Source organism: Pristis pectinata, chromosome 5 (assembly GCF_009764475.1).
Source record: "Pristis pectinata isolate sPriPec2 chromosome 5, sPriPec2.1.pri, whole genome shotgun sequence".
Lineage (NCBI taxonomy): Eukaryota > Metazoa > Chordata > Chondrichthyes > Rhinopristiformes > Pristidae > Pristis > Pristis pectinata.
In genome coordinates this window covers 35,480,528-35,505,981 of record NC_067409.1, presented here as the reverse complement: position 1 = coordinate 35,505,981, position 25,454 = coordinate 35,480,528, and the positions used below count along the sequence as shown (strand labels likewise).

General features: G+C 40.3%; 1 protein-coding gene across 1 annotated transcript in view; it reads right to left on the bottom strand.

Moving 5' to 3' along the window:
• cubn (cubilin (intrinsic factor-cobalamin receptor)) overlaps positions 1–25,454 on the bottom strand; it is a 264,528-nt gene that overhangs the window by 12,397 nt on the left and 226,677 nt on the right. Inside the window, 4 exon segments of the mRNA XM_052016186.1 lie at positions 3,829–3,973; positions 5,406–5,605; positions 6,887–7,049; positions 9,648–9,853. Of these exon segments, the coding sequence (XP_051872146.1) occupies positions 3,829–3,973; positions 5,406–5,605; positions 6,887–7,049; positions 9,648–9,853 (714 nt within the window).

Genomic DNA, 25,454 nt, shown 5'->3' with positions numbered 1-25,454 from the left:
TTTTGCATTATTAGATGCAAACACGTAGAAAAATTCATCTTTGAGTGCTATATATCTACAAGAATATTGTCCACTTTTTGCCTTAACCTCTGTCTTCATTGCAAGTGGCAGCTATACTCTGCATAAATTTAGCACCAGTAATGAAAACCCCCTTACTTCAGAGTTCCATCATCTGCAGTTTTTTATTTTAAAAGCACTTTGATAAATCTGGCAATGGCAATGTGAGTTTTATTTTTACATTAACAATTCTCATGCCTTTTTATTAATTTTAGTCTTCCAATCAGATACCTGTTTACCTGTTCAGAACACAGGTGGAGGGACCAAACCTACCTGTTGGCAGCAGTGCTTCCTGCCTTGGATACAATTCCCAATTCATTAACACAAGAATTGCACGGTTTTAATTTGTGTTATTTATCATTCAGATGCAAATGTCACTGGAAAATCTGACATTTATTGCCCACTTCTAGTTTGTCTGTTCTAATGACTGACTTATTTAGATACTTAAGAGGGTAGTTGAAAGTCAATCATATCAGATTTATGAAAGCAAGGTAGTGGAAGAGATTTCTTTTGAATTTATATATTTACTAGTACTTTGTGCACACTTGACCATACACATGCCGCTTTTTACTTTCAGATTTGAACTAAATCAAAATTCTTCAACTGCCATTCTACAGATGTTGGAAACACTCAGCAGGTCAGGCAGCATCTGTGGAAAGTGAAGCAGAGGTAATGTTTAAGGTTGAACATCCTGCGTCACACAGAGTGTTTCCATCACTTTTAGTTTTTATTTCTCTAATTACTGGTTCAGTTGTCTGAATAAAGTGTACAGAAAATTTATCACTATATGAATTTACATAACTTGCATGTCATTTTCTGGCTATTAAGCTCAATCCTTAACATTGGTGCTCAGCCAGTAACTCTCCAATTGCAATGTCTGGTTCAGTGGCAGCAAAGGGATATGTTAAATATTTCATGTGAAATGCTATAAGGCCATAGTGTAAACAGTAAATGCAGTAGATGGTAGGACCCTTATGAGCACTGACGTACAGAGGGATCTTGGGAAGCAAATCCATAGCTCCCTGAAAGTGGCAAAAAAAGTTGATAGGTCGTAAAGAAGGCTTACGGTATACTTGCCTTTACCAGTCGGGGTATTGAATACAGAAGTTGGGAAGTCATGTTGCAGCTGTATAAAATTTTGGTTAGGCCACATTTAGAGTGTGCAGTTGTGGTTGCTCCATTACAGGCAGGATGGCTTTGGAGAGGGTGCAGAAAAAGTTTACCTGGATGTTGCCTGGATTGGAGTGTATTGGCTAACGAGGAGAGGTTGGACAAACTTGGATTGTTTTCGCTGGAGTGTTAGAGGCTGAGGGGGCGACCTGATTGAAGTATTTAAAATTACGAAAGACATAGATAGGATAGGTAGTCAGAGAGTCATCGATTCACGGAGATTCATTGAGTCGTACAGCATGGAACAGGCCCTTCGGCCCAACTCGTCCATGCCGACCAAGATGCCTTTCTAAGCTAATCCCATTTGCCTGCTTTTAGCCCTTATCCCTCTAAACCTTTCCTATCCATGTACCTGTCCAAATATTTATTAAATGTTATAATTGTACCTGCCTCAACCATCTCCTCTTGCAGCTCATTCCACATACCCACCACCCTCTGTGTGGACAAACTTGCTCCTCAGGCCCCCTTTAAACCTCCTCCCTCTCACCATAAACCTGTGCCCTCTAGTTTTAGACCCCCTACCATGGAAAACAGACACTGGCTATTTACCCTATCTCTGCCTTTCATAATTTTATAAACTTCCGTCATGTCACCTCTCGACCTCCTTCGTTCCAGGCAAAACAGTCCCAGCCTATGCAGTCTCTCTTCATAACTCAATCCCTCCAGTCCAGGCACCATCCTTGTGAATCTTTTCAGCACCCCCTCTTGCTTAATCACATCCTTCCAATAGTGTGGCAACCAGAACTGCACACAATATTCCAAGTGCAGTCTTACCAACGTTTTGTTCAACTCTTGACGTCCCAACTCTTGTACTCAAGCCCACAGCCGATGAAGGCAAGTGTGCCATATGCCTTTTTCACCACCTTGTCTACCTGTGTTGTCACTTTGAGGGAACTATGCCTCTGTAACCCTAGGTCTCTCTGTTCTACAACACTCCCCAGGGCCCTGTCATTCACTGTGTATGTCCCTGCCCTGGTTTAACTTCTCAAAATGCATCTCTTTTCACTTGTCTGAGTTAAAGTGTTGCATCTCCTGTAGTTGCCTGTTTTCTTTCTCCCTCTTTTTTTAAGGATCAGGGTTAAACTTGCTCCATTCCAGTTTGTGGGAATCATTCTAGAATCTGTTGAATTAATATTGTTTATTTCAGCTGTTTAGCCCTCAGTAACCAAAGTATTTGTGTATTTGCACATACAACTAACATGGAAAATCCTTAGATTAGCTTCGACCTCTGAGGATTGAAATCACTCTGGATATGAGCTGGCTGTAAAACAGTAAAGTGGCTGTTGAATGTGGTTAATGACAACGCTTTTAGCCGAACTTGATGCTTATATTGAACAACAATTTCTCTGAGGTACTCATGGTAAATAGGGCCAGACTTCCTTTCAAGTTATACTGGTAGTCAGCTGTCCTCACGCGTGGTAGTAGAAAATTGGCTGGAGAACTATCCTTTGGCTCTCTGCCTGGACAGCAGTTCCTGATGTTTTCATCCAGAGGTAACCTCTGGTGCATAATTATTATAATGAAGGACAAATGATGGAAATATGCTATAAAACATCCTTAGTTTGTGCCCTGGTAATTCTGGGGCGCAGTGGCTGGAAACAAAAAAAAGAGAAACTGCAGATGCTGGAAATCTGAAATTAAAACAGAAAATGCTGCTAAAACTCAGCAAGTCAGGCAGCATCTGTGATAAGAAAAACAGAGATAATGTTTCAGGCTGAAGACTTTTCATCAGGATTAGCAAGAAGAGGAAACAAGTGTGTGCAGGGAGTACACACTTATCCAGAGTACACACTTAACTCTATTAGGAAGTACACAATATGTGCAGGGAGGGATGGATAGATAGGACAAAGGGAGTCTGTGTTTTCACTCTCTAATGGCCCTGATTTCATTGCTTTTATGAATAAAGAACCACGTTCTCTCTCCCATATTGCCCTTATTAATCAGTTGACCTTGCTTATAGCTTATCATGGGTGCAAATGTGCTCTCACCCTTTCAGAGATGTTCCCTTTGATCTATCCATCCCTTCCCCATCCTCCATGCAGCTTGATATCAACTTGTTTTTTCTTCTTCCCAGATCTGACAAAGGGTCTTTGACTGAATCCGTTTTTCTTTCCAGAAAAGCTGGCTGACCTGCTGAATGTTTCCAGCATTTTCTGTTGCTATAGAATCGTAGAGCATAGAACCAGGCCCTTCGGCCCATCACATCCATGCCAACCTTTTTGCCCATTTGCCTGCATTAGGTCCATATCCTTCTGTGCTTCTAACCAAGTGCCTGTCTTAAATGTCTCTTAAACTTTATTAGACTCCACCATCTCCTCTGGCAGTGACTTTCAGATATCAGCCACTCTCAGTGTAAAAAAAACTCACTTTCAAATCCCCTTTAAAATTCTTTCCTCTCACTTTATACAGTACCTATGTGTGTTTATACCTATGTTTTGAAAACCCCTGCTGTGAGAGAAAAAATTCTATCTACCCTATCTTTGTCTCTTATCTGGGTGCAGTAGATGCCTTTCCCCTCAGTGGAAACAGGAGAAGTTGCAAGCATTAATATATTAAAGGATCACTTTTAGCAATGCATTAATTGAGCAGTCGGTGATTTACCTGCAATTTCGTATGTTAGCCAGAATTTATTTCCATTTAGATATGCCTTCGATTTGAAGTCAATCTCGATTGTGGGGCCATATGAATAGAAATCTGCAGTAGTTAGATTGGAACCACAGAATCGATTAACCTGTCCAAAATCAGCCTGAAGAGAGGAAAGTGTATAATTTTAAAATTAAATGCACCAGATTTACATCCATGCAACATTTTAGCTCTACCTGAGCTTAAGTTAATGAATTAGGTCCATAGCCCTCTGTGCTTCTATCCAAGTGCCTAAGTTAATAAATTAAAATATTCACCTTGAAATATTGCAGCAACATTTTATCCCCCTCACCAACATAATTTCATGTTATCACTGAAGTTTTGTGAACTCTGTCCTGCTTATGTTTTAATTGTTCCTTTTCCCTTAAAGCTCAATATGAATTTTATTTTACTTAGTATATATGTAAATCCAAATCACTGGCTCTATCTGGGAATAAACAAGTAAATTGAAAGTAACTAATCGAGGGAAACAAATGGTGCAAAGGTTGCGTGTATAGCAGAGTCAGCCCAGCTTATTACTGGACTAATAGACAGTATCCTTGACAATAAGTCAAATAATAATGGATTCAAATTTTCTTTTCAAAATATAATCATTTTCTCTGGCCTGCCACTTCACTGCACTGAAGAGGTTGCTGCATTAACATAGGTGCTGCCTTCCAGATGATGTGTTAAACTGAGCATCAACAGCCACTATGGATTGAGAAAATCTCATGGCACTACTTGTGAAGGGCAGGATATTATCCTGAGGCCTGGTCAACATTCACCTTTAATCAACTCCACAAAACTGAGGTTCACTACTTATGTTTGTAATTTTTAGGTGCTCTCTTTGCGTGCACATGTATGCTGCATTTCCTTTTATAATTAAAAAAACATTTAATTGGTACTAAGCTTTTCTGAGGACATGAATTTCAATAATTATTTGCAAATGTTTTTGTTCCCTTTCTTTCTCCACTGATGTATGCGGTTACGGATCAACTCCATCTCAAATTATGATCAATGACTGTCCCGTTCTTTTGTTGTCAAAAGTCTTAAGTGCATCAATTCGGGTGGCTTATACACAAAGTAACATAAGGAAATTATCCATGATTGAATGCCATTTCATGCTTGCTCTGAGAGGTTTGAAGAAGGATGAAAACATCCAACTGGTACATTAATAAGGTTGCAGTAGAGTAGAAAGGGTCTGTATCAAATCCAAGCTACAACTCATTTGGAATTGTTCAACGCACAAATTTTGCTTAAATATCCATAAAGCCTACTGTTCTGGGGAAGCAGGCACACAATTCAAGCAGCTTGACTGTAACTTTATGAAAAAGATCCAGTTTGTTCATGCTATTCATACTGTCTCTTTGCTTTTAATCTATTCTTTTTGGGGCTGTTCAACTTGTTTTCTACATGATAAACCAAATAGTAGACTTTATAAATCCATTCCTGTGAATGATGATGATATATGGGTGGATGAGCAATTAATTCTTCCCTCAATCCTGAATCATGCACTTTATTTATGTTACATTAATATAGTTAAATAGATGTCTGACCATTGGCCAATCTTTAATCTCCAGGTAATCCAGAGTACAATCTGGTAAATTGAATTCCAGTAACGTCACTCTGATTTGTTCATGTGCAGGAGCATTAATGGTCCAGTGACACACGGTAATGGGTGGATAATCCTGTGGGTATCCAGGAGATGTAATGTTCTGAGGCACCTTGGTTGCATTGAATACTCCACCACACAGCACTAGAAAAAATATAAATGAGTAGACAGACACATTGCAACTGCAGGCAGAAGACAAAGACTTTTTTCCATTCATTTTGAAATAAAGCTTCTATTCAGCATTAGCTTCTCTTAATTTCACTACTACTATAACGTTTGATAGGAAAAATAATACTATCATGGATGGAAAAAGATTCTTGAAATTTTGATGACAGAGGAGACGCAAGAGACTGCAGATGGATGATGAACAGCAGGTGGCACTGTTGCACCATTAAAATTACCAAAGTAACAGCAATATTAAAACAGTTATTTTTGCTGCACAAATAATGTGAAAAAAATCGATAAATCTTGTTGTATCCTGTTAATGTATCTTGGTTTCTTCAAATGTTAATTTGTTTTTTTTTCATTGTTATTTTTAAAAAATTCTCATTTAAATTAAACAAAATCATGGGGTGAATTTTCATCTTATCAAGATGAATGCTTTACATTGCTGGGGAATAGAAAACATTACCCTTTCAATCATTCCTGTTTCTGGTATGCGATGGGGGTTTGGTTGCCATATACCTGGCCAATAATGTGGTTGTGCCAATTGTCTGCTCTAACTGTGGGGAGAGATCTGCAGAAATGCCAGAGAAACGGCTTTTACATTTTCCTCAAGAGTACCCGTGAGTCTTCCACCAAAGTTCAGGAGAACCAATGTGGAAAGTTAACCCTTAATGGAACTTTCTGAAGCTCACCAGTCTGACACTTTGACTTGCACCTACATATTCTTCTAGCTACTGAATAAGGTTTCTCATCTTTGGAAGTTTAGCACTAAAACAATTGAATCTGGATGGAAAATGAACAATCTGAGGACGCTGACACAATCTATTATTCAATGGCCATTTTTAAAAGTATGTAATTCTCCTAGTCCCTTTGGGCAGATGTACCTAATGATTTGGCACTTTGCCATATAGGCCTACAAGGCTTTATGTAAAGCTGCTGTGGAACAGGATTCTAATGCAGTCAGGAGAGCAAGCAGATGGGGGGAAATTAGAGAAGTCCATGCCTCCTCTCTATAATGTATCGCTAACTTCATGGTGACAATAGTAGTCAAATATTAGTGTGCTCTAATATGTGATGACGTTAAAAGATAGTAACGAATATGGATCTCACAGCAAATGCCTAAAGATAAAACAAAAGGAGATTTAGATTGTATTTCACATTTGTTAGCAATCTTTAAAAGATATAATTGCTAAGTGTTATATTTTAATTAAAATATATATGATTCCCCAGTTTAATATTCTTTACATGCAGTTGACTTACAGTCAGTGGCTGTATATGTTATGTTGAAACCATCCAGTTCGACTGAGGAGCTGGAAATGAATCTCACAGTGAGAAAATTACTGGAGGAAGCAAAGGGAGGTGGCAGTTGGGATCCACAATAAGTGCCAACTAATGGGCTATTTATATTTCCTCCATCATAAACCTAAAAATAATCAAAAGTGAGTTAAGTCTTACAAATATTTAACTTTTTAATTCACAGCAAGTTCTTCTCCCATCAATGTGCAACAAACATTTGTTTATCATCTGTGAAAAATGATGCAGCAGATGGACAACTCAATGTAAAATAAGGGGCTTTGGTAAGAACTGTTTCATTAATACCCAGATGACCCAGGGGCAGGCACGGTAGTGTAGCAGTTAGCATAACGCTATTACAGCGCCAGCAACCTGGATTCAATTCCGGCTGCTGTCTGCAAGGAGTTTGTACGTTCTCCCTTTGTCTCCGTGGGTTTCCTCTGGGTGGTCCGGTTTCCTCCCACATTCTAAAGACATACGAGTTAGGAAGTTGTGGGCATGCTATGTTGGCACTGGAAGCGTGGCGACACTTGTGGGCTGCCCCCAGAACACTCTATGCAAAAAGATGCATTTCACTGTGTGTTTCGATGTACATGTGAGTAAGCTATCTTACCTCTTATACAAATGTCTTTGTTGAAGTTCATCCAATGGATCTGCAGTTACTGCTTAGGTTTAAACAATAACTGCAACTTTTGGACGTTAGTGGTGATTGATTGACTGACGATCTGTCAAATATAATTCCCCTTCTAAGTGCTTTAAGCCAGGGTTGACTGGTCTTTTGAGCATGAAAGGGTAAATTCAGACCCCACTAGGTGGTGTTAATCTGGTAGGAAATTGGACTGAATCTGTTCCAAGTATGTGATCCTCCTCACTTGATTCTAATCTCATCTCCCCCATGGCAAAGTCAAAACTCATGTTTTATCTGTTTAAAAAAAGTAGTCCAGGGCACTTCCTGAACTGAATCAGAGATCCGGAAGTGGTGAAATTCAAAGTTGTCATATAGTGCATTACAATGGCAAACATAACATCTAGCCAAGCAACAAAATGAGCATTTTAATTTTGGAGAATCAATGTACAACAGTGCATTATTCATATCAATTCTTGAAACTTACTGCAGTAAGATTGCACTGTGTATCTGGACACAGTTATGTAAATGATCAGTGGGAATTTTGGACAGCTACGTCAGAAATACTAAGTAAGCGTGGAAATTCACACAGTGATCCAACACTGTCTACTGACATGACAATTCTTCAGAATAAAAGTTATGCCACAGTTACTCCAAAATCTTCCAGGAAATTCCAAGCTATTACCTTTGTTTCAATGATTGTCTAAGTTACTTACTTAATGCATTGGTCCTTGGATAAAACAGTTCTTTCTGTATTCCTCGTGTTATTTCTTGAAAAAGTGTTATTGTAATAAATTGAGCATAGACTTGTATTTGCAATATCTTGACCAGTTGAGGAGTGGCAAGTTATTCAGATTTAAACAACCTCAGCAATTCTTCAGTTACCCTTGACTTCCTGACCAATAGACCACAATCAGCAAGGATAGGCAGCAACACCTCCGCCACTATTACTCTCAACACTGGTGCCCCACAAGGCTGCATCCTCAGCCCTCTACTCTACTCCCTATACACTCATGACTGTGTGGCCAAATTCTGCTCTAACTAAGTTTGTAGATGATACCACCATAGTGGGCCTTATCTCAGATAATGATGCCAGGGTACAGGAAGGAGATAGAGTGGTGTCATGGTGTCATGACAACAACCTTTCCCTCAATGTCAGCAAAACAAAAGAGCTGGTCATTGACTTCAGGAAGGGGGGGGGGCGGTGCACATGCACCTGTCTACATCAACGGTGCTGAGGTCGAGAGGGTTGAGGGCTTTAAGTGCCTAGGAGAGAACATCACCAATAGCCTGTCCTAGTCCGACCACATAGACGTTATGGCAAGAAAGCTCACCAGTGCCTCTACTTCCTCAGGAGGCTAAAGAAATTTGGCACGTCCCCTTTGATACTCACCAATTTCAGTCAATGCACCATAGAAAGCATCTTATCCGGATGCATCACGGCTTGGTATGGCAACTGCTCTGCTCATGACCGCAAGAAACTGCAGAGAGTCATGGACACAGCTCAGCAAATCACAGAAACCAGCCTCCCCTCCATGGACTCTGTCTATACTTCTCACTGCCTCGGTAAAGCAGCCAGCATAATCAAAGACCCCACCCACTCTGGACATTCCCTCTTCTCCCCGCTCCCATTGAGTAGAAGACACAAAAGCCTGAAAGCACATAACACCAAGCTCAAGGAAAGTTTATACTGCTGTTATTAAGACTATTGAACAGTTCCCTAGTACGATAACATGGACTCTTGACCTCACAATCTACCTTGTTATGACCTTGCACCTCATTGTCTACCTGCACTGCACTTTCTCTGGAAATGTAACACTTTATTCTGCATTCTGTTATTGATTTACCCTGCACTCCCTCGATGCACTGTGTAATGAATTGATCTATATGAACAGTATGCAAGACAAGTTTTTCACTATACCTGTGACAATAATAAACAACCTTTAAGTCACCAATTTATGTGCTAATAAACATAAGTATTTCATCATTGACCAATTCAGAATAGATAAAATATAAATGACATCTATTTTCACTTTGCAGTTGGCTTGTTGTGGCTGTTTTCAACAGCAAAGGGCTATTTTTTATAAAATTACAAATACTTACACTGACATAATCAGAAATGCAAGTTCCATTAGTTGCATCCTCAAGAAGAAAAACTGTGAAAGTCGCACTGATAATCTTGTTTAAAGGCACAAAAATGTACCACAGACAATCTAAATTCTTTTCATATTTATGATTAAAATCCACATCTGGTGAACTGAAGGTACCACTAGACTCAGTTAAGTACCCACCACATCCTTGATTTGGTCCTGTGGAGAAACACCAAATAACACTCTTTAGAAGGTTGGTTATATAGATATCCTGGAAAATACTTTGTTTGGTTACCTATTTAACAATTTCACCACATCTTCAATAGAAAAAATGTACAATTTTGGAAACAAAATCCTGGAGAATTATGATACTTTCTGGCACAGAAATCAGAACTCTGGGAATGGTGGGAAATAAGACAATACCTATTTTTACTACAGTTTTTTCCGCTTCCTAGTTACATGATTAATTTCCCATTTTATTTTTATGTCAGGAATCAAGTCTGACAGGATCTTGGGGTTTTCCCTAAAATTCTGCAGAGTCAATTACAATTTTGAGAAAGCCAATCAGAAATCCGCCCGCAATAAGCAGACATTCCTGTTGTCTGGGGATGCACGTGGTGGCTAGCATCTGAACCCTGAAAGCTCTGGGGGTACTTGGCTATTGTGTCACCTCTACCACCAAGAAGGACCACAGTAGCAGACACATGGGAAAAGCACAGAGAGTTTCCAGTCCAAGTTGCACACCATCTAGATGTGGAACTATATTGTTTCTTCTTTGTTGTGGGTCTAAATTATTTCAAGGGCATTCAGGGATGGACAAAAATGGTTTTGCCAGCAATGCCCATGACCCAAAAAATGAGTAAATAAAAAGATAACTTGATTACTGATAGATCAGTGACATGTGTTTACGTGGCCATTGGGAAAGCAAACCAAGCAGCGAAGTTCATTTCTAGAATCAGAAATCAAAAAAACAGATAAACTTTCATTAAGTTTTAGTTTGACTACACTTGCAGGCACTGCTCTGATCACAGTATTATAAAAATTATGTTGAGATGTCACTGAAGGTGCAAAGGACGGTATCAGGAGGATACAAGTATAGAGAAGAAATTCTTATTAGAAAAGGCTCAACAAGCTAGAGTTCTTTTTGCTAAATATACAAAAGCAAAGAGGAACTGATGGAGTTCTTTAAAACTCTAAGAGAATTTGATCATTTGGTGAAAAAATGTTCCAATAACTAGCAAGTCTCCAAGTAGAGGTTATAAACAGAGGGTAATCAGTGATAAGTCCAACTGAGAATTCAGAAGAAATGTCTTTGCAAAAAGTGGTAAGAATATGGAATGTGCTCCCACAGGAGTGGTGGAGACAAAAAGCACAGATGCATTTATAGGCATAAGTTATACAGAACGGCAATTGGCCTAACTCCTCCATGCTGCCCAAGATGTCTTCCTGAGCTAGGAATTGTACCCACCTCTGCCACTTCTTCCGGCAGTTCGTTCCACGTAACTGCCACCCTCCGTGTGAAAAACTTGCCCCTCAGGTCTCCATTAAATCTTTTCCCTCTCACCTTAAACCTATGCCCTCTAGTTTTAGAGTCCCCTACCCCCTGGGTAAAAGACTGTGACCTTCCACTTTATCTATGCCCTTCATGATTTTACAAACCTCTGTAAAGTCACCCCTCAGCTCCTTCACTCCAGGGAAAACAGTCCCAGCCTAACCAGTCTCTCCTCCTAACTCGAGGCCTCCAGTCCCGGCAACATCCTCGTGAATCCTTTCTGCACCCTCTCTAGCTTAGCTTTATACTTCCTGTAGTAATGGAGTCCAGAAGTGCACACAATATTCCAGGTGTGGTTCAGCAATGCCCTAGACATCTGTAACATGACATCCCAACTCTTTACTCAGTGCCCCATCTGGTGAAGCCTGGCATGCTCTACACCTTCTTCACCATTTTCAGGGAACAATGTACTTGTACCCCGAGGTCTCTGTTCTGCAACAGCTAAGATGAACCTAGACAGGCAGGAATAAGGCTAGTAATGTAAGGCGAAGAGGTTTGGGAGGAAGCTCACAGGGGGCATTAACACTCCTACAGAGCATTTTGTCCAACTGGCCTGTTTCTGTGCTGTAGGCTTTGTAACTTGATAAATTGGAGCAGCAGTCTGAGAGCAACAAGGGAGAACAGTTGACTCCTTGGAAACTCAGGCCAAAGAGGAATATTTGCTATCGGCAAGATGCCTTTCTGAAGTTCTGTCAAGTTCACAGATTGAATGCTGTACTGGCACCAGGCACTTGCCGCTAAGACTTGTTATAAGAATGGATGGCTGGAGGGTGTTTTGTGCAGCCTCTGGAAGTGGTTGGTCACTTTCCACATTTTTTCCAGTCTTCAGTTGCTGCAATAGTCTTGGTCAAGATTTTTCTCGGAGGTGGGAATGAGTGGGAGCCTCTTGCCCAGAGCTAGTGCAATAATGTCACTGCTGGAGGCGGTAGACAAAGTATGCAGGATTTGTCTGCCACAACAAATCCTAAAAGGAGTAGGGAGAAATTGATAAAACTCAGAATTGAAGAAGGGGAGAAATTCAAAGCCTTACTTGGCAAAATGGGGTAAGGCAGAGGACACCCAAGGCCTCCTGTTGCCACAGTGATCTAAAAAATCTTCGGAGTGCAAATGACAGTAATTTCAATGGAACTGCATTTTTCACATTCCAATCACGATCTGAATTTTTCTCATGCAATCATTCCTGAGTTTCTTTTATTTTGTGGTTAGCTAATAAACTTACAAACAGCTAGCTGCTATGCAACGGGAGAACAAATCTAAATCCTTAAAAAACAAATGTGGCTGGACATTTAGAATGTAACGAATCGTTAGCCATAAGCCAAATAACCTGTAAACATTAAAAAATCATAGTGTATTATGTAGACACAAGAAATTCTGCAGATGCTGGAATCTGGAGCAATACACGAAAAGTGCTGGAGGAACTCAGCAGGTCAGGCAGCATCCATGGAGGGAAATAAACAGTCAACGTTTCGGGCTGAGACCCTTCATCAGGACTGGAAAGGAAGAGGGCAGAAGCCAGAATAAGAAGGTGGGGGGAGGGGGAGGACCACATACAGGCAGGTTATAGGTGAGTTCAGGTGAGAGGGGGAAGGTAGTGGGTGGGGGAGGGGGAGAAGATGTAATAAACTGGGAGGTGATAGGCAGAAGAGGCAAAGTGCTGAAGAAGAAGGAATCCAGTAGGAGAGGGCAGTGGACCATGGAATAAAGGATGGGGGAGGGGAGGAGAGGAGATGGGCAGGTCATCAAGGTGGGGGAAGGGAGCCACAGGAATAAGGGAAGACAAAGGAGTGGGGGGTGGGGGGGAAGGAAAGAAAAAGGGGTGGCGTTACCGGACGGTAGAGAAATCGATGTTAAGGCCATTAGGTTGGAGACTCCCAAGGCAGAATATGAGGTGTTGTTCCTCCAACCCGTGCCTGGCCTCAACGTGGCAGTAGAGGAGGCCATTGATAGACACAGGACATGTATTATGTACTCAGTTTAATGTCTTTGTCTCCAGGAAAATGCATAACATTTCCAGCTACTTTTGTTGATTATTTTACGAGAAGTTGCCAGGACTCGAGGCCTGAGTTGTAGGGAGAAGTTGGGTAGGCTAGGACGTTATTCCTTGAAACATCGGAGACTGAGGAGTAACCTTATAGAGGTGTATAAAATCATGAGGGAAATAAATGGGGTAAATGCAAATAGTCTTTCTCACAGGGAAAGGAAACCAAACACTTGAGGGCATAGGTTTAAGGTGAGAGGGGAAGGATTTAAAAGGGACCTGAGGGGCAACTTCTGCACGTAGAGGGTGGTTTGTATATGGAATGAGAAAGTGGTTGAGACAGGTACAATAACAACATTTAAAAGAAATTTGGTTAAGTACGTGGATGGGAAAACTTTCGTGGGATTTGGGCCAAACACAGGCAAATGGGGCCAGCCTAGGTGGGCACTGGTCAGCCTGGACGAGTTGGGCTAAAGGGCCTGTTTCTGTGCTGTATTACTCTCTGATGCTTTTATACATCCTAAATGATAATTTCCTGAGCAAAGCCATACCAGAACCCCTTGTAATGCACCTTTTTAATCACTGCCATTTGTGGAAAGAAGTATTGGTATTTTTATTGTTCATTTTACAGGAAATGTAACTCTTATTTCCTTAGTGGTTAATAAATCCTAATATTTTACAATGTAACATGAAAACCATTACACACTGCAATTGTATGTCCATTAGAAAAGATTTAAGTAACATTAGAAAATAGCTTTTGTTTTCCTCTGAGGAATTTTGTGGATCTTAGTTGAAGTTTAAAGATGGAAAATTAAAACACATGTTAAAGTGCATTGTACGTGCATGGGTCAGGAATTCAGATACAAATTCCACATGGTTTTTCATCAATAACTGAGATACACACTTTCATTTCCTAAACATGCACTTATGGTGGGGCAGCTCCACATTAATGCCCATTATAAATGAATAAATAACCCTTTAACTTTCCGCAAGATTAAAACTAGTGTTTGATCAGAACAAAAGTTACTATTACAAGTAAAGACAGATCTTCTGCTGTCCCGAGATCACCTGTTATCTGTGCTCTGGACTAGGCTGTTTCTCCAGCATGAACCTACATGCAGTTGTCCAGCATATTGGCAAAGCCTCTGTTGACACATGTAGTAAGGACATCATTGACATTAATGTACACATCCCCCCACCCACCCAATCAACACCCAGCTCTCCAATTGTTAAATCTGCTATTTAAATTCAATGTTTGTGAGTATTCTCTCGGGACTGGTAACAAATTCAAAATAATGCTAAAAAGATTAAAAGCTAACACTAGGGAAAAAATTGCACACACTTAAAATAATAAAATGTTTAAACCAGCTTAATTAAATCAAATACAAATCTTTACTTGGCTTTTGCTTGGCAACTAGTTTCTCCCAGTGATTTCAATGAGCTCACTATACTTGCACTAGATTAATCTGATACATTCAGCACAGAAGTCCCATACTTGGCACTGTGCTGAGTGAAAAACTGTGTTACTGCTTCCACTCTGGAATTGCCCTGTTCTGGGCATTTTGACTGCTGGATCCATTGTGGATCTCTGCGGATTTTCCATAATCAGTGCTTTCAGTTGAGGTAAGCTTTACTGTGTCACTGAGAAATAAAACCAGCACTGCAATATTTTGCTTATGGAGTGCTTTTATGGTGATTAAACAGTTTTATTTAATGTGTTTAATGTAGTAGAATGTCCCAAGGGCTCCACACAAACAATATTGACACTGAGCCACCTTGGGAGTATGAGGGTAGATGACCAAAAGTTTGTTCGGAGATATATAACAGTGGCGAGTGAGAGACAAATAATTTTAGGATAGCCATTCTGGAGTTTTGGCCATGGCAGCTAAAAGCAAAACAGCCAAGGCTAGATGAACAAAAATGAGGGAGGCACAAGTGGCCAATATTGGGAGAACACAAAGGATAGTAGGATTTTATGAGATCAGGGAAGGACAGAGCAATGAAATATCTGAAAAAAGATGGGCATTTCAAAAATAGAGCACTGGTGAAATGGGAAACAATTTAGTTCAGTGAGTACAAAGCAGATGGTAGAACAGGACAGGGTTGGTTGGGGAGGGGGTGGGAGAGTGTGTACACTGCTGTCAATATGAGCACCAAAGAGTAAGTTGAGTTGGACGGTTTAAGGTAGAAAGCAGATTAGGGAAGCATTGGAATAGTAGAATATGGAAATATAAAAGCCATTGATGATGGTTCCAGCAGCAGGTATCCTGGCCACTATTGTGATGTAGACCCATAGAACCATAGAAAACTACAGCACAGAAAACAGGCCATTTGGCCCTTCTAGTCTGTGCCGAAACATTAGTCCCATTTACCTGCCCCCGGCCCATACCCCTCTAGACCTCTCTCGTCCATGTATCTATCCAATTTACTCTTAAAAGTTAAGAGCAAGCCCGCATTTACCACATCAGATGACAGCCCATTCCACACTCCCACCACTCTTTGAGTGAAGAAGTTCCCTCTAATGTTCCCCCTAAACCTTTCCCCTTTCACCCTAAAGCCATGTCCTCTCATACTTATCTCTCCTAATCTAGGTGGAAAGAGCCTACTTGCATTAACCCTGTCTATGCCCCTCATCATTTTATAAACCTTTATCATATCTCCCCTCATTCTTCTCCACTCCAAGGAATAAAGTCTTAACATGCTCAATCTTTCCTTATAACTCAACTCCTGAAGACCCGGCAACATTCTTATAAATCTCCTCTGCACTCTTTCGATCTTACTGACACCCTTCCTGTAGTTTGGCGACCAGAACTGCACACAATATTCTAAATTTGGTCTCACCAATGACTTATACAACCTCACCAAAACATTCCAACTCCTATACTCAATACTTTGATTTATAAATGCCAGGATGCCAAAAGCCTTTTTTACAACCTTATCTACCTGTGACTCTACTTTCAAGGAATTATGTATCTGAACTCCCAGATCCCTTTGTTCCTCTGCGCTCCTCAGTGCCCCACCATTTACTGTGTATGTCTTCCCTTGATTTGTCCTTCCAAAATGCAACACTTCACACTTGTCTGCATTAAATTCCATCTGCCATTTTCTGGACCATTTTTCCATTTGGTCCAGATCTCTCTGCAAGCTTTGAAAGCCTTCCTCACTGTCCACTACACCTCCAATCTTAGTGTCATCCGCAAATTTACTAATCCAATTTACCACATTATTGTCTAGATCATTGATATATACAACAAACAACAATGGCCCCAACACAGATCCCTGAGGCACACCACTAGTCACAGGCCTCCAATATGAGAAACAACCATCCACAACCACTCTCTGTCCTCTCCTACTCGGCCAATTTCGAATCCAGTTTCCAACCTTTCCATGGATACCCATTGATTGAACCTTCTGAACTAATCTCCCATGTGGGACCTTGTCAAAGGCCTTACTAAAGTCCATGTAGACAACATCCACAGCCTTACCTTCATCTACTTTCTTAGTGACCTCCTCAAAAAACTCCACAAGATTCGTTAAATATGATCTACCACGCACAAAGCCATGCTAACTATCCTTAATCAACCCTTGGCTGTCCAAATGCTTATATGTCCTATCTCTCAGAACACCTTCCAATAATTTATGCACTACTGATGTCAGGCTCACTGGCCTCTAATTATCTGGTTTACTCTTCGAGCCTTTCTTAAATAATGGAACAACATGAGCTATCCTCCAGTCCTCTGGCTAAGGACATTTTAAATATATCTTCCAGGGCCCTTGCAATTTCTACACTAGTCTCTCTCAAGGTCTGAGGAAATATCTTGTCAGGCCCTGGGGATTTATCTACCTTTATTCGCTGTAAAGCATCAAGTACCTCCTCCTTTTTAATCTCTATATGTTCCATGACACTAATGCTTGTTTCCCTTCCTTCCATATCCACGATGCCAGATTCCTGAGTAAATACTGATGCAAAAAAACTGTTTAAGACCTCCCCCATCTCCTGAGGCTCCACGCATATACGACCACTCTGATCTTCTAGGGGACCAATTCTGTCTCTTACTATCCTTTTGCTCTTAATATACTTGTAGAAACCCTTTGGGTTTACCTTCACATTATCTGCCAAAGCAGCCTCATGTCTCCTTTTTGCCTTCTTGATTTCCTTTTTTAGTATCTTCTAACATTTCCTATACTCTTCAAGTACCTCATGATATATGGTCAGAAATGCCAATAGAGGTGAAATAGATAAGATTGTGTAGAATCAGGTTCAGCCTTAAACTGTGGCTGAGGAGAGGAATAAACCTCATTTACTTTTATATATTCATTTTTGGGATCTGGGCATCGCCAGCATTTATTGCCTATCATTATTTTCCCCTGAGATCATGATGGTCAGCCACCTTCGTGAACTGTTGGGGTGCCTCTGCTGAAGGCACTGCCACAGTGCTGTTGGGGAGGGACTTTCAAGATTTAGTGAAGAAGGACTGGCAATATATTTCTACATCAGGTTAGTGTGCGACTAGGAGGGGAACCTGCAAGTGGTGGTATTTGCATGTCCCTGCTGCCCTTGTCCTCTCGGGGGTAGGAGTTGTAGGTTTTGGAGGTGCTATTGAAGTAGCCTGGGCAAATAATCTGTGCATTCTGTAGATGGCAGACACTGTACACTGGTGGTCAAGGGAATGAATGTTTAGGTTGCGTGATAGGCTGCCAAACAAGTGGGCTCCTTTATCCTGAATGGTGTTATGCTTCTTGAGATATTTTGAGACGGCACTCATCCAGGCAAGTGGAGAGCATTCCATCACACTCCTGATTTGTGCCTTCTAGATGGTGGAAAAGTCTTGGAGTGAGTCACTTGCTGCAGGATACTCAGCTTCTGACCTGCTCTTCCAGCCATAGTATTAATGTGTAGGGTCTAGTTGAACTTCTATTCAATTGTGACCCCCATAATACAAGTGGTAGGAGGCTGAGTGATGGTAATGCCTTTGAAAGTCAATGGTAGTTAGATTTCTTCATTTTAGAGTGTTTGTGGTGGAAGTTGAAGGCAATAACATTGATCTTTCCAGTATAGAATTGGAAGAAATTTCTACATCATTGAATACAAAGTGCTAGACCGGTAGTATGCCAAGTCAGAACAAATATATAGGTCCACAGAGGTGGTGGTGAGGTAGGGATGGATGTTATCAACAAACATGTGGACTCTGACAGGATTTTGTATGATATTACTGAAGGGCATGCATGTAATAAATAGTACAGCACCAAAGTAGATCCTTGAGATAATTGTGCAGGAGCAGCAAGAGAAGCCAGTGCAGGTAATTCCCTGGATACAAGTGGATATATTGGAATGGAACCAGATGAGACATCTCCCAGCCGCCGGACAGTGGTGTGGAAGCATTGGAAGAGGATGGGGTGGTTAATCCTATAAGAATATATTCTATGTTAAAATTAGAAAAAAATCCACACTGAACATTGAACACTGTTCATAACTTTGAAGCAAACAACAATTCTTGCTCACAGCTTGGTTTCATTGTTGGAAAGTGACCTGAGGAATTAAGTAACTACAATAATCTGCAATAATCTGATGCACACATCAGTGCTGTTTCATCAAGTTAACTGAAACAAGCCCTCTGAAATAATAATAAATTCCAGAGGTTCTATTGTTAAATAAGCAAACACAGTAAGAAGGAAATCACACAGGAACAAATGGGAGGAATTAACAACTTCCAGTACAATTTGCAAGAAATATTTTCAAATAAATAAACAATCTGTAACAACAAACATTCTGCTGGAGGAACTCAGCTGGTTGAGCAGCATCTGTGGGGGGAAAGGAATTGTTGATGTTTTGGGTCGAAACCCTGCATCAGGACAGTGAAGAAGTTTTTCCTCCTCTGCCCGCAAGTACTTTTGAAATGCTGGTTGGTTTTGACCTAGGTGGGAACACAAGTAGCCAGACCATCCAACAGTAGGAATGACCAGGTTCAACTCATTTAAATGGGTGGATCTGAATAATGTGCTGCTAGAGATGAAGAGGCTGGATACTCCCACCCATAATTATCATGTAATCTTTAAAGTGTCAATTGATAAACCTATTGGAAGTAACACCAAGAAGGAAAATCTTACAACGAAGGAAAGAGCTTCATAAGTAAATTTAAAACAGCCTTGGCATTATTTTTGCATACAAATTTAATACAAGTGAAAGAATTTTTCCTCAGACATTAGAATGCTTTTCCACAGTGTGGGGTTGAGGCACGGTGTGGGGTTGAGGCATAGATGTCTGCTACTTCAATGGAAAAAATACATAAAATGATATAGAATTCACAGGATAAAAATGAGGCATCCTGTTCCAATGAAGTTTACAATCCAAGAGGATTTACAATCCTCTTCCCATCCTAGTTACTACATTGACCCAGCAAGATATCCTTCCATCTCTTTCTCACTCATGTGAATTATTCATCTTCCCTGAGATGGAACAAGACCATTTGCCTGATCCACTCTTTAGCTAAAGAAGCTCCTCCTGAATCTCTTACTGGCTTTATTAACCACTGTCTTATAATTATGTCATCTAGTTTTAGACTCCTTCATAAATGGAAATACCTTCTCTGTCTGTCCTATCAACTTCATCATAACTTTAAAGACTAGGTCACCTCTCAGTTTTCTCTGCAAGACAAAATTGCCCAGCCTGATTCTGGTTTCATTCTTGTAAATTACTTTTGCAATTTCTTAGTGTTTTTAACCTCATTTCATACAGAGACCAGAACTGAATACAGTGTGCTCCAACCAAAGTGTGAACGTTTAATATAACTTCTATGCCCTCAGTTCGATCCTTTTAAAAATGAACTTCACTGCTTTCTTTGTTTTTGTAAATAACTTCCATCTTAACAGTTAGTTCTTAAGAATTTTAAAATTCTCATCCTCATTTTCACACCCTTGTTTGGCCTTGCCACTCCCTATTTTTGTGATCTCAGCCAAGCTACAGCTCTCCAATTAATCCTCACTCCTCTAATTCTGGCCTCATAAGCAACCATAATTTGAATCACTCCACCATCAAAGGTAGCACATTTGACTGCCAAGCTGCTATGTTTGGAATTTCCTCACAAAACCCTTCATTTCTCTCTCTTTTTTCTTTCTTTAGTCATTTGGCCTTAAGATGCCTTTCAGATCTTGCAAGGCACCCCCCCCCACACCAAATGTACCATCTTACAGTTAGATATGTTGAGATAACTTTGAAATCTGCATGGCCATCCTGCAACTTTTTTTTAGCACTTCCTTGTGTTTTGGCACTGTTCTCCACACTTTTAACTATATCTTTCCATTTTGGTGTCATTTCATATTGCATTTTCAGTTTTAAAGCCCAAATCACTTATGCAAAAGATGACGGCAGTGTTTCCAGCTGTATAAGACCACTTACCACCTCTGTCAATCTTAAACTCTTATTCTCTATTTTCAATTATGATACCAGTTTGCCATACGTAATCCTACTTTTTCACTGATCCCACCTTGGTCATGATCCTACAATGTAATACTTTATTGAAGACCAACTGAATAAATTTAAAAAAATTTTCTCATAGATTCACAGAGTTGTACAGCACAGAAACAGGCCCTTCAGCCCATACTTGTCCATGCCAACCAAGATGTATATTCAAGCTAATCTCATTTCCCAGCACTTGGCCCATATCCCTCTAAAACTCTTGTCATATACCTCTCCACATACTTCTTAAATATTTCTAATGTACCTGCCTTAACCACTTCCTCTGTCAGTTGGTTCCGTATATCTACCACCCACTATGTTAAAATGTTGCCCCTCATGTTCTTAAGCCTTTCACCTCTAACAAAACTATGTCCTCTAGTTTTCAATTCCCCAACCCTGGAAAAAAGACCGCTCACCCTATCTATGCCCCTCATGGTTTTAAGTACCACCATGAGATCACCCCTCAGTCTCCTATGCTCCAAGGAGTAAAGTCTTAGACTGCCCAACCTCCCCAGTCCTGGCAGCATTCCCATAAATCCTCTTTGTATGCTTTCCAGCTTAATGATGCTTTTCCTATAACAGGGTAACCAAAACTGTACACAATACTCCAGCCTGTCTAACCTCTGCCTATAACTCAGTCCCTCGAGTCCAGGCAACATCCTTGTAATTTTTTTTTTACAGTCTTTCCAGTTTAATCACATCCCTCCTATATAGGTTGACCAGAACTGAACACAAGTTGCCTCCACATGGTAGATAATGCCCATACAATGAAGTACCAAAAGGATTAGGTGTATTGAGAAGCTGATTGGCTTGAACACTACTTATGAGAAAGCTACCAATATAAGTTACATACGAGTGACATTGATTGTTTAGTTGGTCATTCAATGACAGTTTTCTGATCAAAATGCTTCCACTTCAGAGACCTTCCACCAGGCAGGAGTGAAGAGGTGCAGTCCATTTTGTTGAAACGTTCTGCAACTGTCAGCCCATTGAGGTCAGACCCAGATTTCTCAGTATGGGGGCAGGGAGAACGTGCAGTAATACTTGATGTCTGCATATTGGAGTTCTACACAACTCCTGAAGGAGCTATATAGTAAGTGGTGAGAAGGTCCAATGAATCACGGGAATACACAGTAAATGGGAAGATTCTCAAAGGTAACAGGACAGATCAAAATGGCATATGGGATGCCTATCTTTATTACCCGAGGCACAGAATATAAGATCAAGGGAGTAATAGTACAACTTTATACAACCCTTGTTAGGTCACAGTCTGAGTGCTGCACACAATTCTAGTGCTACATTACAGGAAAGGTGATTGCACTGGAGATGCCTCCAGGACTGGACTGGAAGATTTCAGCTATGAGAAATGATTGGATAACTGGGGTTGTTTTTTGAGAATAGAGAAGTCTGTAATGAGACTTAATGGATGGGGCCTGGACAGAGTAAATAGGAAGGATCTAAACCCTTGTGATACATATTAATGTAATTGGTATAAGGATTATGGGGGAGATTCAGAAAAATATTTTCACCCACCAGGTGTTAACTCATTACTTGAAAAAGATGGGAGAAGCAGGAACTCTCATCATGTTCATCACAGGTACTTGAAGGACCATCATCACAGGTACTTGAAGGACCATAATCTGCAGGATAATGGACCAAAGGCTGGAAGGTGAGCTAAGGCTGGGTTGCTCTTTTACAATTGGCATGGTCATAATGGGGCAAGTGGCTTTCTCCATTTTGTTTTTTTTATATATACACATATATGATTTTATGAAAATGGCTATCAGAATCAGTGCTACCCCCTTTGTCTGGGACATTATGTCCTGGTGAACACATTCAATCTTGGACCTCCAAACAAAGGGGAAAATAGCTTGGGTAATGGCAATGGCAATGTGATAGGGAATAGGCCAGACTTGGGCCAAGTAAAGTAAAAGTCTAGATTTATCAATTCTCATCACTATGTTCCTTCTGGTCATGATGAGGGAATGATGAATTTAGCCGCTTTTGTTTAGCCTTTGCAACTGATATCAGGTGTTTCACTTGCTGAAAAACACAGCCCTGCTCAGTTCACACTGGCTCCCCAGGCCAACTTCAAATGAATTGTGAATGCCTAATTCTTTGGACCAGCCTCCATTTGGAAGAAAAGATGGTGACATCCTTGGCACACAAGGAGTCCTTAGCTTGGGTGCCTTCACTGCCTGCAATTGTCATTCCCTGGTACCAAAGTTATTCTGGATGCATGTGGCAAAATGACTAAGTACGGCAAATGAATAAGACCAGAGGTAAAGGACAGCACTGCCTGACTCCAGATCTAACAGAAAACCTCTCTGTCTTCCATCCATTGAATTGGACTGCACTGTGGATGTCTCCAAAGAACAACTGGATTTCCAACAACTGATCCAGACATTGCAGCCATTTGGGAAGATGCACAGGACATTTTCCCAACCTTGATTGTGTCTTTTCCCTTCTATTTCTCCCATTACTATTCAAGTAACATAAATTTCTATGGAAGAGCCATACCTAAGCTCTTCTTTCTTTTCTGGATCAGCTCACATTCTGCTGGTTTTTCTTCTCTGAAGTTAGCTTTCGTTACTTAAAGAAAAAATAATCAAATGCAGATCACTTCTGGCAGTCGCTCACCCATTTCTATACCAGCAGACCAGTGTGGCAGGAGTGGGAGGCAGCTGACGTTTTTTCTATTTCCACTTGAAAAGAAACAATGTCAAAAATCCAGACTAATACACAAAAAAATCTCAAAGAACCCACTGTCAGTTTCTGGATCAATTTAAAAATAATAAACTTGGGAACAAAATCCCTTGTCAACTAAACCAGAGGTTTAAACTGCTAGTCTTACATTTTGATCAAAATTATATAACCACAGAGCTATGTAAGAAAACTCGATTCTATTAACAAACATGCAATCCTTGTGGTCTTTTTAAAAATATTGTCAGAAAATGTTTAGGTTGATGAATATTTATGCATTTACGCAAGGCTAAAAGTCATGTTAGCTGCAAAGGAACTTTGTGAAAAGGCAATTATAAACAATACAACTCTAGCATGATGAGTAGAGCTGCCCATACAGCTATTAGTTACAAAGCTGGGTGATTTTTGCATGGAAACCTGCATTATAGGGACAGCATGTCTAGTCACTTAGTATTTTAGATATCTAGATCCTTGCAAAATATCAAGTTAAAGTGAAGCAAGTAGAAGGTTTTGCAACAAGAAATTGTATACCTTGGTTTGGAAGTTAATGTTTACAGCTATCAACCAGTGAAGGAAAGAGTAGAGACTATCACCAGTGCACGTAGTCTGAAAATTAATCAGAGCTTTGCTCATTTTTAGGGATGGAATGGTATTTTGGATGCTCTCTTATGGCTACCTCATAAGAACTTTATGTAAGGGGTTAAAAAGTAATCTAAATGTTAAAGCACCTGATGAGGACTTTAAAGTACCTATCTGACATTACAGATAAAACTAAGAAATACTTTGTGTTGAAAAGGGTCTATGAATAGACATCGAGAGAAAGGACTTGACCAGCGTACAAGGAAGGAATTGAAAGCGATTCAGTATCATTGCAATTAATTATCAAGTGAGTGCGGCTGCAGCGAGGCCATAGATTGGTGGGTACCTACTACTTTAAGATCAAACATTTTGAATGAACTTCATACTGAACACACAGGCATTGAGTATAGGAGTTGGGATGTTGCGTTGCAGTTGTACAAAATGTTGGTGGTGTATTGTGTACAGTTTTGGTTACCCTGTTATGGGAAAGACACCATTAGGCTGGAAAGGATACAAAGGATTTACGAGAATGTTGCCAGGAATGGTGAGGTTGGACAGTCTAAGACTTTATTCCTTGGAGCATAGGAGACTGAGGGGTGATCTTATAGAGGTGTATAAAATCATGAAGGTCATAGATAGGGTGAATGCGCACGGTCTTTTTCCCAGGGAAAGGGAATCAAAAACTTGAAGGCATAGGTTTAAGGTAGAAAGGGGAAAGATTGAAAAGGGACCTGAGGGGCAACCTCTTCATGCAGAGGGTGTTGCGAATATGGAATGAGCTGCCAAAGGAAATGTTTGAGGCAGGTACAATAACAACATTTAAAAGACACTTGAACAGGTACGTGGATTGGAAAGAATTGGAGGGATATGGGCCATACATGAGCAAATGGGACTAGTTTAAATGGGCACCTTGGACAGCATGGATGAGTTGGACTGAAGGGCCTGTTTCAATGCTGTGTTACTGGATGACTCTAGGAGTAACAAAATGAAGGCAATTATATTTGTTGGCCAGTTTTGGATGATGACCTTTGGGTAATTGGTAGCAAAATGCAGTATTTGTCAATATCATTAGAACAAACCCCCAAAAACCCTCTTGTAGTCATGTAGTTAATGGCAATTTCCAGGTACTGAGTCATAGTCACCCAATGTGACATGAAAAATATGGGTTCATGTACCACTACTGAAGATACTATAGATGAATTGAGGTCTACATGTTCATGTCATGGTTTATCTGAATAGCTTGTTTCTAACAATAGTCCTCCATTGTGATCTTCTCTGTTTACTAATTTCATGAAACAGATGATCTCAAACATACTGTCATCCCCTTGTTTCACTGAGTTTCAAATGAAACAACTGGAAGTTTAATGAGAGTATTTAAAGAGGTTCTCAACAAGCAAGTCATTTTCAAAACCCAGCATGAAACATTGATTGGCCGATTCCTTGTTGAAGTACAGAACAACTCCCAAACTATCATAGGATTTACACCTACAAAACTCTTAATGAACTATAGATTGAGAATACACTTGAGCCTTGTCAACCAAATAGGTTTTCA